Source organism: Cherax quadricarinatus, chromosome 40 (assembly GCF_038502225.1).
Source record: "Cherax quadricarinatus isolate ZL_2023a chromosome 40, ASM3850222v1, whole genome shotgun sequence".
Classification (NCBI taxonomy): Eukaryota; Metazoa; Arthropoda; class Malacostraca; order Decapoda; family Parastacidae; genus Cherax; species Cherax quadricarinatus.
Genome location: NC_091331.1, coordinates 8,821,446 through 8,838,047, shown reverse-complemented (window position 1 = coordinate 8,838,047; position 16,602 = coordinate 8,821,446). Strand labels below are relative to the sequence as shown.

At 41.3% G+C, this 16,602-nt stretch overlaps 1 protein-coding gene across 1 annotated transcript; it reads left to right on the top strand.

Annotated features, from left to right (window-relative positions):
- The first annotated feature begins 1,267 nt into the window (after positions 1–1,267).
- On the top strand, positions 1,268–10,054 carry LOC128687387 (uncharacterized). The gene is made up of 3 exons (XM_053774845.2): positions 1,268–1,397; positions 4,368–5,717; positions 9,479–10,054. The coding sequence occupies exons 2-3, from the start codon at positions 4,401–4,403 to the stop codon at positions 9,662–9,664; spliced, it is 1,503 nt and encodes a 500-aa protein (XP_053630820.2). The 5' UTR covers positions 1,268–1,397; positions 4,368–4,400; the 3' UTR covers positions 9,665–10,054.
- Positions 10,055–16,602: the final 6,548 nt, after the last annotated feature.

The following is a 16,602-nucleotide window of genomic DNA, read 5'->3' as shown; positions in this document are numbered from 1 at the left end:
GCAACCTAACAGCCTACCCAACCACTGCTGCTGGCAACCTAACATCCTACCCAACCACTGCTGCTGGCAACCTAACAGCCTACCCAACCACTGCTGCTGGCAACCTAACAGCCTACCCAAGCACTGCTGTTGGCAACCTAACAGCCTACCCAACCACTGCTGCTGGCTGGGGACATTGGTACGGCTCTGTTACTACCTTAAATCAGCTGTCGTTCAAACACATCCCTCTTAATGAAGACTGACGCCCGAGATCACTCAACAGCCACTCAATAATGGCCGTCATGAAGCCTTGGTCATGGCAAATGTTGGTCACTTGCTCAATATTTTATTTGTTGCTCTTTATTTAACTAAACGTAGGAAGCAATTTTATATTAAAAGCTGTATCATTGTATTATGCTGCTTTACGAAACCTTTGACGTGTCTATAATCTGTAACATACACATGTCTGTATGTTGTGAACTGCTGATATTTAACTGGACATCAAAATGACTTTTCCTCATATTTACATATTTCCTCTTGAGAAAATGTTAGTAAGGTAGAGAATAAGTCGCACTTCCGCGGCTGGAACAATTTACAATTAACTCACAGTTTGGAAATAATAAATAAATCAACGAGTTTCGGACTATCCTGCATCATTTCCAAGACAAGTTAGTTGTGATACGCAAGTCGAACGTGAAAAGCAGTGACACCAGCTCAGAGAAACGCAGCTAGTTCCCTCTCTCCACACAGAGCCACGAGGGAACGTTGCATTCTATCATACAGAATAATGTAGCAGCAAGCTGTGTAACTTTCGTACACATTAGGATAGCCGCAAATTACGACTGCTTTAGCAGTGCATGTATCATTTAGAATAGGAGACGGGCAAGTTGAAAGTCTCCTCCCTGTAACTGTTACGAAGAATGCCGTATTATCATAATGTGAGTGTTTCCAAAATACAGCTCTCATATAAATTAGGTTAGTAGAGCACTACGAGTGTGCTGATAACATGTATTGTTATTTTGTTAAAAACAAACATGAAAAAAAAACATTGGTCATGATGATGCCACTCGTATACAATCAACTTGTTACCTACTTAGTACCCACTTTCGTCCCTCGGGTACTACCGCCTACTGCCTTGAAACTCAAGGTACCTTACGTAGAATCACACGCCAGATTTATCACCAAACCTGCTTCTTGGGAAATCTGAATTTTATTTATCAACAAAGGTTTGAGAGGAATGGTTCCCTGGCAGTGGATGGCATCTGTGTTTAGTGGTGAATGAGGGTGATGTTGGTAGTGGACACCCCTCCCCCATGCTTCATAACACCCATAACACCAGTCAACGCAAGGGACAGAAGAGGAGGAGGCAACACCTTGATTGCTGCTACTGTCTGTGTGCTCCTGTGGCGGACCCAGAGGTAGGCTTCCGATTATTATGATTGTGGGGAAGCGGAGCCTGGTGAACGGGAGTTAACTAGGTTCGATCCAGGGAAGCGCAGGGTAGCTCAAATTCCTTGGATCAGGAGCCCTACATTAAGACGTGTGTATTTTCCTCAGTCCGTCAGCATAATATTCGCCTTGTGCATATAAATAAAGAATATAATGCTTTAATGAATTTGTCTGCAGACCAAAGGAGGGGTGTTAATGTCACGGCCACGCTAGCTGGAGATTCGTCTGTAAAAACTTGCATTTGTGGTCACAGAGGTGCCTGTGCTAACTTTCCTATGGTGTAGAAATATACCTAGTTGGATGAATCTTATTGTGGCTAGCTGGTCTAGTGGCTAACGCGACGGGCTGGAGTTTTGAGACTCTATGACCGCGGGTTCAATCCCGGCCGGGGGTATGGTTTAATGTTGCAGTTTAAAAACTGTAGTGTAAAGCACCCTTCTGGCAAGACAGTGATGGAGTGAATGATGGTGAAAGTTTTTCTTTTTCGGGCCACCCTGCCTTGGTGGGAATCGGACAGTGTGATAATAAAAATAATAATATAAATAATAATATATATATCAGTGACATATTGGAAGAATTCTGTACTACATACTTACAATTATCCTATATTTTTATTGAAAATAATTTGCACAGTAAAATATTCAAGACAATATAGATGAGAAAAATTATCATTATAACGCCAAGATATACATTCTCCTGTTTCTGTTCTATTTTGAGATTAGTTCTTTCGTATGTTTTCTTGACTTCAGAGACGGTGTAAGTGAACATATGAGGGTAGAGCATCCTGGTTGCAATCCTATAATTTTTTTTTTCAAACTTTATTGAGACTGAAGGAACAAAAGTGATGTAGTATGACCTTTTGGCCTGGTGTTTACCACACGTGCGTGGAGGAACGGGGCCATTGACGTGTGTATGCATATTTACACACATTAGAGAGCGAGATGCCTCCAGACAGCTTCTAAAACTCGCATTTTACAGAAGCACAGATGCTAACTCGGAAAATATGGCACAGTAGAGTCACTAACTTGTACCTCTGATATACCTTTGAAGAGTTTCGAGAGTTTCAATACTCTCGGAGCCCGGCAATGTGAGCCTTAAACGATCTCTGTATTTGTTTCAGCTCTGATATTTTTCCTGCTTTGAAGGGGGCCGTCAGCACTGAGCAATATTCTAAATGAGGGAGCACTAGCGATTCGAAGAGTGTCACCATCGGCACTATTTCCCTTGTTTTGAAAGTTCTCAATACCCACCCCGTCATCTTCCTGGCTGTCGTGGTCTTTGTCTCGTTATGGTTTTTAAAAGAAAGGTCAGCTGACATAATTATTCCCAGGTCTTTTACGTGTTCCTTTCGTTCTATTTGGTGACCCTCTTGAGTTTTGTATATAGTGTTCCTTTTGAGTTCTTCGTTCTTTCCATACCTAGGCAGCTGGAACTTATCACCACTGAACGTCATGTTGTTCTCCACTGCCCACTGGAAAACCCTTCTTATGTCATCCTGTAATTTTTCAGTGTCCTCTACCGTAGTGACTTTCATGCTTATCTTAGTGTCATCTGTAAAGGATGATATAAAAGTGTGCCGGGTGTTTTTGTCTATGCTATGAGGATGAGAAACATCAGAGGTGCCAGGACAGTGCCTTGGGGGCACTGAGCTATTTACCTCACTGATGCCAGATCTGACTCTGTTTACTACTACTTTTTGTGTTCTGTGTGTTAGGAACCCAAAAACCCATCTGCATACCATCCCCGTAATGCCCATGGCCCTCGTTTTGTGCGCTATCACTCCATGATCGCATTTGTCAAACGCCTTTGCAAAATCTGTGTAAATCACATCTGCGTTTTGGTCGCCTTCCAACGCCACCGTAATTCTGTCATAATGGTTCAGCAGCTGTGACAGGCATGATCGTCCTGCTCTAAAACCATGCTGGTTCGGGTTATGCTGGTCCGTGAAATATGTAATCTGCCGTCTCATCACTCGATGGTTTTTATGATGTGAGAAGTTAGAGATACTGGTCTATAATTTTTAGCTAGTGCTCTACTACCTCCCTTATGCAACGGAGCTGTCTGCACTCTAAGGCCACCGGTATTTCACCTAGATCCAAGCTCTTTCTCTAAAGAATACCGAGGGCCTATGGCCTGGTTCTTGGCTCCCGAGTCCTCCCGTTTTACAGTTGCTATCTAGACATTTCTTTTTTCTAGGTCGTGAAAAAATCTAAATTATTTTAATTATGCTCTTTAGAGAAAGCAGGATTCCGGACCCACAACCAGGAATTTATTTTTATCAAGTCACTGGAAGGCGTTAAATCCCCCAGCATAAACCTGTCACCAAGTCAGGTCCAACAAAAATTAAGCAACCTAGTGAGGTTGGAACAAAGTCTTAATAAGAGTCTCTGAGGCAACTTGCCAAGGCTTTGGGTGATACTCTCCTCCACAATTGCCCCAGTAGCAACAGCCTGAATGGTCAGTCGGGTTTAACGTAAAGCGAAATACAGTGCCTTGGAAGAGGTTACACAAGGCTACAATAACATTAATTGTTGCTTCTATCTCACATAGCACTAATGGTGTCTGGCCTCGAGTCCCGCTGTTTCTTTGGCATGGAAAAAATTTACTAAGCACAGGAACAGTTTGTTTCACTGTGTTAGTTGCTCCCCGCATATACTATGTGGGCAGCATTCAGAAAATATGTGGCGTTATTATATTTTATTATCGTTCAGAAACAATGTACATTACTAGTGAAAATAATCTTGTCCAGTGAAAGATCAAGGGTGTATATTTTATTTTGCACATCAGTATTATACACTAGTTGGTTGTATATATATAATGTATTAGCTATCATCTGCTAATAACCTCTCGAGCTAATCCATTACAAATAGATTGTTAGAGGATATTGGTTCACAAAGTAAATAATTTATATGTAACTTAATGATACTTTTTATTTTCAGATTGCCACATGGGTATTCGCAGGCTCGGTGTAAATGACAGATTTCATTGAAAGCAACATGTTTCGACCCTCTGTACCCAGCGAGTACCTTCTCAAGAAGCCTAAGAAAAAACTTAGGGTGGACGAAAATGACTCGAGATACAAGGCCTTGTCGGCACTACGTTCGCCTGAAGGGCCGAGATTTCCTGGTGTGAACATCGCACTATGGCAGAGCGTCAACAACAACAACAACAACAATAGCAACTGCATCAACAACAACTACAGCAGCTACAATAACAACCATTCACCCAGCGGAAGACGAGTTTCAACAAATGACCCTGAGAGCCGTCACAGTCCTTCATACTGTGAGAATGTGAGACAGGTCTTATCTGAGGGAGAGAGGGAGAGTTTCATACCATGCCATGGGTCAAATTCTGTTATTACTCACGTGCCCACAAGCACCATGAAGACAATTTCTCAGACGCTTCAACCAAAAGGAAGCCCACTGGTGAACAGAACGTGCAATTCAACGACATATCCTTGTGTCGAGCAGACGATCCTCACAAATCCTACTTCAGAGGTTCTGTCAGGTGTGCCACATCAGCAAGAACAAATTAACACCCAGGAAAACGCCTCACCTGAGTCCAGTAACGAGAGTTCAGATGCCGTGTTACCCGTCTACAAAAGATGTGACCCTAATGTCACATCTTTCGTAGACTTAAACAGACGTCCATTTCCTTGCACTGGCCCAGGGTTAGAGTTGTCTCAGGCGAATATTAGGCTAGTGAATGTGTCAGATATGCAGAGACAGTTCACACTGATGAATCTTCAGCGCTATGAAAAGGACACCACTTTGTTGAGAAGTGACACTCTTAATATACTCACACCCAGCACATTTCGCAAATTTATGTGTGATGGCTTATCGACAGTTAGCAAGGACTCTAGTGAGCTTACCAACTCAGTCGAAACATCAGTCACTGAAATAGAGGTGATAATGGGAAAAAACCTCCATAACAAGCTACTCAGTAACAGCTCTGGGTCTTCTGAAGGAACCTTATCTGCCCTTTCGAAAGCACTGAGTTTTCTACAAACGTTTCAAAGCGATAAACTAATGAATATCAACGTGGGTAAACGGCAGAGAATTCAACGCCTTTTTCGATATCTGCTGGGAGTCAGGTGGAAGATGGAAGAGAAAAAGGAAAGCAAAGAAATTCTCGTAGATGGAGAAGTGATGGATGAGGATGATGGTTGTGAAGAGGGAGGTGGGGGATGTGAAAAGAAGAGGCGGCCTCAGACAGCTCGTCCAGTAATCCCTGGGAACGGCACTGCTCCTGTTGCTGCTATTCCCAAAAGAATACGCCCAAAGAAAAAAGTAAGCTTGCTGTGTTTTCAGTTAAATAGCATAATTTTTTCTGAAACAAGCTACACAATATTGCATAGCTTCCCTGATCTGTGTTTACTGAAGAACCCCGTCACGCGGGATCGTTTTCTTTTTCCACACTCCATCATAGAGGATGGGTTTGCGCCTTAGGTAATTAATTCTGTCCGCCTGACCTGGGAGAACGGTTGCTTATCAATGTTATAATAACATTAGATCATGTGTTTTATGCAATGCATTTTCTCTACCTGACATTATTAGCACTTATTATGTGTGTGTAGCAGATATTGAAAACTTTATTTTAATTAGGTAAAATTACAAACGATGCTAGTCCTGTTATATTTATCATTTTATACAATAAGTGAGTACGTTTACATAACGTATTTGTCGTATGCTTAGCGAACTGAAGGTCGAGCCTTCAACACGAATTTATCTCTCTCTCTCTCTCTCTCTCTCTCTATATATATATATATATATATATATATATATATATATATATATATATATATATATATATATATATATATATATATATATATATATGGTGCGTTGAGGTATATGTGGAGTCAAAAAGCGTTATCTATGGAGGCAAAGAAGGGAATGTATGAAAGTATAGTAGTACCAACACTCTTATATGGGTGTGAAGCTTGGGTGGTAAAATGCAGCAGCGAGGAGGCGGTTGGAGGCAGTGGAGATGTCCTGCTTAAGGGCAATGTGTGGTGTAAATATTATGCAGAAAATTCGGAGTGTGGAAATTAGGAAAAGGTGTGGAGTTAATAAAAGTATTAGTCAGAGGGCAGAAGAGGGGTTGTTGAGGTGGTTTGGTCATTTAGAGAGAATGGATCAAAGCAGAATGATATGGAAAGCATATAAATCTATAGGGGAAGGAAGGCGGGGTAGGGGTCGTCCTCGAAAGGGTTGGAGAGAGGGGGTAAAGGAGGTTTTGTGGGCAAGGAGCTTGGACTTCCAGCAAGCGTGCGTGAGCGTGTTAGATAGGAGTGAATGGAGACGAATGGTACTTGGGACCTGACGATCTGTTGGAGTGTGAGCAGGGTAATATTTAGTGAAGGGATTCAAGGAAACCGGTTATTTTCATATAGTCGGACTTGAGTCCTGGAAATGGGAAGTACAATGCCTGCACTTTAAAGGAGGGGTTTGGGATATTGGCAGTTTGGAGGGATATGTTGTGTATCTTTATATGTGTATGCTTCTAAACTGTTGTATTCTGAGCACCTCTGCAAAAACAGTGATAATGTGTGAGTGTGGTGAAAGTGTTGATTGATGATGAAAGTATTTTCTTTTTGGGGATTTTCTTTCTTTTTTTTGGGGGGGTCACCCTGCCTCGGTGGGAGACGGCCGACTTGTTGAATATATATATATATATATATATATATATATATATATATATATATATATATATATATATATATATAGAGAGAGAGAGAGAGAGAGAGAGAGAGAGAGAGAGAGAGAAATTCGTGTTGAAGGCTCGACCTTCAGTTCGCTAAGCATACGACAAATACGTTATGTAAACGTACTCACTTATTGTATAAAATGATAAATATAACAGGACTAGCATTGTTTGTAATTTTACCTAAGTCAAATTTATATATATATATATATATATATATATATATATATATATATATATATATATATATATATATATATATATGTATATATATATATTATTGTAACCACGAACGAGTGTAATTAATCAATAACAACACTGCGACTAGCCAAGGAGCCGAACCCATGCTGCTTTGGCCCGCCTCGTAGTGAGCGCAAGACAGATGACGCTCTAGTCCACAGCACCACACAATCCTCAAGAATGACGCACCCAGTACACACGTCAACGTGTCTGTGTTCATGAATCAAGAGGAAGTGGGAGATTTTGGGCAAGGTTACGATGCCGCTTGGGCATTGCACATTGCTGCCTCGTACCCTCTGCTTGTTATCCGTTCCATTTTATTTATCTCGTTTACCTCTTTCTCTCCCTCTTTCCCTTATAATACTGCCTGAAAGATACACAGTAGGTAGTAAATCAATTACATGTAGAGAACATTTTTTTTTATATAAAAAATACGATATATTGATCGGTGAGATTTTTAGCAAGATAGAATGATGTAGTTCTCACTGAGCGAAACGTTGCTTTTTTGATAAAGGCTTGACGTGTTTAAGTGTCTCTGGTATACTATCCTACTCCCTAGTGCTACCACCTTCATTCTTGCCCTCAGCAGTGTGAGAAGTGACCTTGGGCTGTGAGCGGATGTAGCAATGATGAGTGCATGAGGAAATGCTTCACCCGACCAACACAGTGCCAGTCTGTGTACAGTGCCAGGCACGACAGCCTAGTAAAATAAATTATAACTGTGTTCCAAAATTGAAATATGAACGTTATAGCTCCCTACCCAAAAAAAAAAAAAACGGTTTCTGTCGAAGTAGTAGGCTGTCCACCAGCACTTTCGACAAACCCTCGTTTGCTACCTCAGTGACTCTCTCACTCGCTCTCTCTCTCTCTCTCTCACCACCATCATCATCCCCATCATTATCACCTCCATCCCACACCACCCGACCAGGTGTGGGCAGCACCCCATAATGGAAACAGGTGGAAGATGATCTTTAGCTGAATTTATGCTGAATGGGCGATTTCCCCTGCGAGGTGGAAGAAACCTTTGAATGAATTCTAGCTCCTGGCCCAAAAGGGAACTAGAACCTGAAGAAACTACGAAACCTTTTACTTCCTTCACGTTCTAGTTGTTGTTCCTTAAATCATTTTATATTTTTTTTATAATAATGAATCCAAAATTTCAAGATTTCAGCCTCCAAGAGGAAATCTCCCAGACTCCGACCTCCAATGGCTGACTTACCAGATTCCAACCTCCAAGAGGAGGCCTCCCGATCTCCGACCTCGAACAACTGGAGTAAAACTCCAAAGGATAGGGAACACTTAGAATAAGGCTCCAAACAGCTAAAACGATACTCAGACCAACTAGTGCGAGACTCTCGAACAGCTTGAATGACAGTGGCTGTATAGCCCTTGTGGCTTAGCGTTTCTTTTTGATTATAATAATAATAATTGAATGACAGTGAATATCTAGACAGACAGCTAAAATGAAACCCATAACAACACTGAACAACTGATACGAGACACCGAACAACTACAACGAAACCCAGGTCGAGCTAGAATGAGAATTAAGGCGACCAGATCAGATAGAACGAGACCATGAACAGCTAAAACGAGACTCGGACCGGCTAAAGCAAGAAACATAACAGTTAATGCGAGACTATACAACTAGATCAATATCTCGTTAAGCTAGAAAGAGACCTAGCTGTTGGAACCCCTTTGGAAATCTATGCATCATTGAATAAAGATGTTTTGGGGCTTAACTCTGGCAGTATTTTGTTATATATTCACCAATGTTCAAGTACGTACACTAAGAGGTGAATATACATAGAGTATATGCACTGAGAGGTGAATATCTCCGTATATTTATACTGAAAGCTGATTTTAATCCCTATTTTAGAATAAAATAATCCTAATTTTAGGTGATCTGCGGCCTTAATGATTCGGGTGGATAGGTTTGTAATCCAAAATTAATAAATTCTCTTCTTTCATTTGCCATTTCTAGGGAACCTAACATGTCTTGCCGGCTCCGTTTTGAAGTGTTTACCTGCACAGCAAAGTTCATGTTATTCCTTACGTGAAGGCCTCCTTTGAGCGTAATGAAAAAAAAAATTGGTTTATTTTTCAGAGAGTGTTTGGGGCTGGTCGCCGGGTGCGACGGTCGCTGGGTCGTGGTTGCCGCTACATAGGTCACGGCCTGGCTAACATAACCACCTACCTCCCTGAAGCAGCATACTTGGGCTCTGTGACCCTTACCGGAAGCTACACCTGCGAGTTCTCCTCCGATGACTACATCACTAGCGATTATATGTAACCAGGCGATTACATCCTAGCGATTGTAATGCTGGAGTCTAATGACTATATCCTAGCAATTATCTGCAGCTCAGTGACAGCACCACTTATGATTATCATCGTCTAATGGATACACGGAGACGATATCAGTAGCGACAAATCTAACAGCATCACGAAGAGTCTTTTCTATATCCCCCCTGGGCGGGAGGTGAGAGGCAATCAGGTTTGACCCTGTGTAGGCTGGCAGCCACAATACCAATGCAAGAAGAGGCACATTCCAGTTACTGGTCCAAGAATATTGTTATTATTACTATACTGGGTTATCCTAGGTTCTCTACACATATGCTGATATGTATGATAATCTACGTAACTGTATTTGTGCATACCTGAATAAACTTACTTACACTGACAACTGTTTCATGCCGGCGGCACTGGCATGGAATGGAGGTAATAAATACATCATTGTCCTTAATCTAGATAAAAGTAGATAGTCCTCAGCAGAAAGCCTCGGTGTTGGCTCTAAGAGTCCTCTGGCCATATTCGTCTTACTCATGGATATCTCATGAAGAGGCGCCCTGCTCCTCTCTGTGAGAATTGTCAGGTTCCATTATCGGTCAGCTACATTCTGTTAGACTTCCCACTTTATCAACGAGCACGCAGAATTTACCTCCAACGTTGTCTTCGCTCCGCTGCTCTCTCTTTACCTTCCCTTCTCTCTGATGGACCCACCTTTCATCCGGACTCTTTCATTGACTTTTTGACAACAACTGACTTACTCCACAAACTCTGATGATACCTTCAGCCCTTTCTACCTCAATATCTTGCTACCCTCTACCCCTGCCCCGCTGTTTTCTGTAACCTACTAATCATCCCTACCCCCTTTTGCCGCCCGATACCCTCGCTTCCTTCCCTACCCTGCAGCTCTGTATAGCCCTTGTGGCTTAGCGCTTCTTTTTGATTATAATAACAATAAGAGTCCTCTGCTAAATGTATTTCTCATGTTCTCTCTCTCTCTCTCTCTCTCTCTCTCTCTCTCTCTCTCTCTCTCTCTCTCTCTCTCTCTCTCTCTCTCTCTATCTATCTATCTATCTATCTATCTATATATACATACACATATATACATATATATCACTTTCTAGTTTTCCCCACAAGCTTAGATTAATATTTCATACTTTATAAATGTATCCGTTAATATCTCTTGTAAATAACTCATTACCACTTCCAATGAATCTTCGAGATCCATTCCTCGACCCATTAATTGTAACTCAATAATCTCGTAACTGCTGCCCACGGAATGGGTATAAGGGCATAATACAGCGTCAAATTAAAATTATTCATATTAATAAAGAGTATGAATGCATTTACTGACACTTTTTACATATACCTAATATAAATTCATTGCGTTTATTATTACGGAAAAGCGCTAAACCCATAAGTGGTCATATAGGGTCTAGGAAATGAGAGGTAATCAGGATTGATCCAGTGAAAGGAAGAGTTTATCCACTTCCTTGGATCAATGGCCTTTCATTAGTATCCAGACTTAATAAGAGAGTGAGAAATGGGACATCAATAAAACATATTTAAAAAAAAAATGATGGTTTATCCGCGTCAAGTACGTACTTACGTCGAGATGTTGGTGGAGCGTACGACTCGCAACCAAAAGGTCCTGAATTCGATGCCTGGGAAATGCGAGATATGTGGTTGTCTCTCTCAGTGGTAACAGACTTCGGCGCTGGTGTTGATGGTGACAAATTTCTTCATTATACCTGCAGGACGCTTGTCCTCATCATATACAGCCCACTGGGTAATTGACTGGGGTGACATTCTTCACTGCCTCTCCTTGGCTCTGCTGATTTCTAAAGCCAGGATGAATCCAGATACTGATAAAATAGGATTTTGATCGGATTATTTTTTAACCCAGAGGATCAGCCACCCAGGGTCAGTGCGTCATCGGGGACTGTCTGTCTAGTTTCCACTGGAATCCTACAATCATCTTCCCCCAGGATGTGATCCTCAACAGTGACTCACACCCTGGTGTGTGAGATGAGGACGCTATCAACTGAGCCACAGACGTTTGGCTCGGGTGCTGTTTAGGCATGGGATCCATTTAGCCTAAATGGGAATCTTTTGTTCTCGTTTCTTGTCCCCTTCCCCCTAAGAAAACACTCATTCCTTTCCCAGTTACCGGCGAGTTTTAGTTACTATTCCTTCCCCACAAACTGGGACACAGGATTATTAACGAGTGAAATAAGTCACTTTGTCTTATGTTCTGGGTTATTCTAGGTAATATACTCTATGTATGATAATTGTGCTTGTGTGTACCTCAGCTAGACAAGCTTTAAATAAAGAGAATGTTGAATATAATTTAGTTTTCTAAGCAGCAGCTTGCGAAACGTTACACAAATAACCCGCACATAAAAGAGAGAAGCTTACAACGACGTTTCGGTCCGACTTGGACCATTGACAGTCACACTAACCAAAAGTGGAGTAGGACGGCTATGTATAGGCAGGAAGAGGTGATGGTAGTAGTAGTAGTAGTAGTAGTAGTAGTAGTACAAGAATGGTATATAATACCGACAAGATGAAATTAAGACACATGTGCAACACCCGGGCATCCCTATCGTAGACGTTTCGCCATCCAGCCAGCCACTGGATGGCGAAACGTCCACAACAAAGACAACCAGACGCCGCACATGTGTCTTAATTTCATCAGTAGTTGTAGTAGTAGTAGTAGAGGTAGTAGTAGTGGTAGTGGTAGAAGTGGGAAATAAGGAGGACGAGCCAGTCAAATACAAAGGAAGGGGAGCACTGCAAGAGAGCTAGGTGCCCACTGAGGGAGAGCAAGCGCACAGAGGTGCGTGAAAGGGGAAGTGGGAAAAAAAATGAAGAAGGAACAGAAACACGAGACAGAAGAGAGAAAGACAACCCAGAGGAGAAAAGGAAAGAGGAAAGGGGAAGAGGGAGAAGAAGAAAAAAAAAAGAAAAAAGAAAAAATAAGGAGTTAGGTAAGTCACGGGTGTTCTGAAGTTTGGAGCATTTTACAATGTAGTGGGAGAGGAAGGCATCTACAGAGACGAAGCCAGGGCTAAGGTTCATACAAGGAAAGTTGTGTATTAGAGAGGATTCAACTAGACGGCGACTGTTCGAGTTGGAAGTAGGGAAGACAGTTTTAGCAGAAGACCAGTCAATAGGATGGCTATGATCTCTGACGTGACAGAAAAGAGCATTGTTAGTGTGGAAAAAGACACTTATGTACAGTTCAGGACATTTATTAAAGGAAAAGTTTCGCCACGAGTGGCTTCTTCAGTCCTAATACAGAGAAAACTAAGAAAACATTTATATATATAGTGGCAGGAGTCAGGTGAGGTGACGCGTGGGTAGAGGTGGTAGTAGTAGTAGTAGTAGTAGTAGTAGTAGTAGTAATGGAACTAAGGAGGTGAGGCAAGAGAGGGACCTGCTGGCATCAAGTAACACCAGTTCCCAGGATGGGTAATATCCTCTTGCTTAGTAATTTTGAAATACTGTAACTACCGGATTTTTGCTTTATAGTGTTACTGACAGAAATTAGTGCAGCTTCAATGCATTTTCTCCGTCTTAAGTCGTCTTCTTTAATAACTAGTTTAGCTTCATTGAATTTCATGAGGTGTCCAACATCGTCTCTATGTTGAACACATGCGTTTTTGCGGTCATCATTTCTGCAAGCATTTTCTGTCAGTAACACTATAAAGCAAAAATCCGGTAGTTACAGTATTTCAAAATTATTAAGCAAGAGGATATTACCCATCCTGGGAACTGGTGTTACTTGATGCCAGCAGGTCCCTCTCTTGCCTCACCTCCTTAGTTCCATTACTACTACTACTACTACTACTACTACTACTACTACTACTACTACTACTACTACTACTACTACTACTACTACTACTACTACTACCACCTCTACCCACGCGTCACCTCACCTGACTCCTGCCACTATATATATAAATGTTTTCTTAGTTTTCTCTGTATTAGGACTGAAGAAGCCACTCGTGGCGAAACGTTTCCTTTAATAAATGTCCTGAACTGTACATAAGTGTCTTTTTCCACATCTTGTCGGTATCACCATACCATTTCCTCAGCATTGTTAGTGTCGGCAAGCCTAACACTATTTTTGTGCTCCTTAAGTCTGTCAGAAAGAGATCGACCAGTTTCTCCGAAGTATTGAAGAGGACAGGAGGAGCAAGAAATAGAGTAGACACCAGGAACATCTGTAGAGGGAGGAGAGGTATGAACGAGATTAGTGCGAAGAGTGTTAGTCTGGCGGAAGGTAAGCTTGATGTCTAAGAGACGGAGAGAATTGTTGAGATTAGAAAGACCGGAAATGTAGGGAAGGCAGAGGATACAAGAGTTCCTTTTTTGTTATTTATTTGCGAAACGTTATCAGAAAGGAACTGGCAATTAGCTGAAGAAAGTAGAAACAGTACAGAAAGGAACTAGCAGATCCATTATACATCATAATGAATTGTGTCAGGTTAAACATATCTATGGAGAAAGTAAGGTCAGTAGATTGCCAGAGGTTGTTACTGCTATAAGTATCTGGCAATACGGTTTATATGGAGATGTCGGTGAAAAAAATGCAAAGTGCGCGGACACAGAGACACTAGGACACAGGACATAGTAAAACACCTCATTGTTAGTGATAAGATGTCTGAAATCTTCAGATTGTATCCACATTTTGCATCGACTAGATAAATGAACGGTTTTTGTAGAGGAGATTGTAACCCAATTATGACCAGTATTTTTTAGTGGTAATAAGATATTTTATTTGGACTGCATTGTGTATATTATCTATATGAAGTAAGTATCAAATATGAAATGACTAATATTTCTTTCTAGTGATGTAACAATGCCCAGTAGCGTCTGACAAAGACCAATTGCAAACACGATTTTTGTACTACCGCTTACGGGATAAGCATGAAATGCACAATAAAGTAGCCTCCCAGGTGCACAATTATAGCTACCTAAGCTTAGGTGCCACTCAATGATGACTCGCTCTCGCTCTCCTCTTGACAAACATTAGTAAACCACCACTTGAATACAACAAAGTCTCATTTAGACTCCATGATGAGGCCTCAATAAGGAAGTTCACAGCTGACCTAGAGACTGTTGACTGGCCTACAGAATTCTCCAAGGCCAATGGTATTGATGACTGGACAGACATTTTTCTTAACAAACTACTTAGACTATACAGCAAACATTGTCCTATAAAAACGAAACAGATCACAAACAAACGGCTTGGTTGCCCATGGCTAACCAGCACCATTCTGAAATCCATTGATAAAAAACACCAATATGAAATGCAATATAGACAGGGCTTAATACACAAAGATATTCTTAAACACTATTCATCAGTCCTCACCAAAGTAATAAAGAAAGCCAAACAATTATACTACTCCAGTAGATTCACAGACACAAGAGGAGATATAAAAAAGACCTGGAAAACACTCTCTCAGATTCTAGGGACCCACAAACTGAAAAAACCAAGACTATTGTCCTAACTAAACCTAATGAAACACCACTGCAACCCTCTGACACAGCTAACAAGATAAACGACTTCTTCTCAACCATAGGTTCTAATCTCGCCAATAAAATCCCACGTACCAATGCCCATGCCGGGGACTACCTAGATGGGAATTTCCCAAATTCCTTCTATCTTGCTCCAACTGAGCCCACGGAAGTCACCGAGATTATAAAGTCACTTAAAAATAACTCTGGGAATCTGTCTCATGTCCCACCATTATTGTACAAGAGAGTGGCCCATGTCCTCTCGCATATTATCTCATTACTTTTTAACAAGTCACTAGAAACTAGCACCTTCCCGAAATTACTCAAGACGGCAAGGGTTACACCAATTCATAAAGGTGGTGACCCTACAGATTTAAACAACTATAGGCCAATATCAAACTTATCATTGCTATCCAAAATCTTTGAGAAACTCGTGCACAGGAGACTGTATTCATTTATAACGTCACAAAACATACTCAACCCCTGCCAATTTGGATTCAGGAAAAATAAAAGCACTAACGATGCAATCATAAAAATGCTAGATCTGCTTTACACAGCATTGGAAAATAAGGAATATCCACTAGGAATTTTTATTGACCTAAGAAAAGCTTTTGACACAGTAGACCACGGCATCCTACTTCACAAACTTGACCATTATGGTATAAGAGGCCATGCGTTTGCATATTTCAAATCTTACCTTACTAATAGGTATCAGTATGTCACCATTAAAGACACAGCATCAACACATCATTAACACAGCCACTTGATACTGGAGTTCTGCAGGGAAGTGTCCTTGGTCCCCTGCTCTTCCTCATATACATCAATGATCTTCCAAACGTATCTCGACACCTGAACCCCATTCTCTTTGCTGACGACACGACTTATGTCATCTCTCACCCTAATCTTGCCACCCTCAACACCATTGTTAATGAGGAGCTGATCAAAATATCGACTTGGATGACAGCCAATAAACTTACGCTTAACGTTGACAAAACCTACTACATTATGTTTGGTAGCAGAGCAGGAGATGCGCAAATTAACATTAAGATCGACAACACTCTAATTGCCAGGCATAATGAGGGCAAATTCCTAGGCCTATACCTCGACAACAACCTGAACTTCAGCACCCATATCCAACACATAACCAAAAAAGTATCCAAAACGGTTGGGATCCTCTCCAAGATACGATACTACGTGCCGCAAACTGCCCTTCTCACACTATACCATTCACTTATATATCCATACCTCACTTATGCTATCTGTGCTTGGGGTTCAACTGCAGCAACACACCTAAAGCCAATAATAACCCAACAAAAAGCCGCAGTAAGAATAATCACTAAATCCCATCCCTGGCAACACACCCCCCCACTCTTCATAGATCTAAACTTACTCCCTGTTCAGTACATCCACACTTACTAC

Bases quoted from the DNA above. Each gene is read 5' to 3' on its own strand.
- LOC128687387 (XM_053774845.2), top strand. From the start codon at position 4,401: ATGACAGATTTCATTGAAAGCAACATGTTTCGACCCTCTGTACCCAGC. The intron at 5,718-9,478 runs GTAAGCTTGCTG...TTTATTTTTCAG, and splicing joins GAATACGCCCAAAGAAAAAA to AGAGTGTTTGGGGCTGGTCG.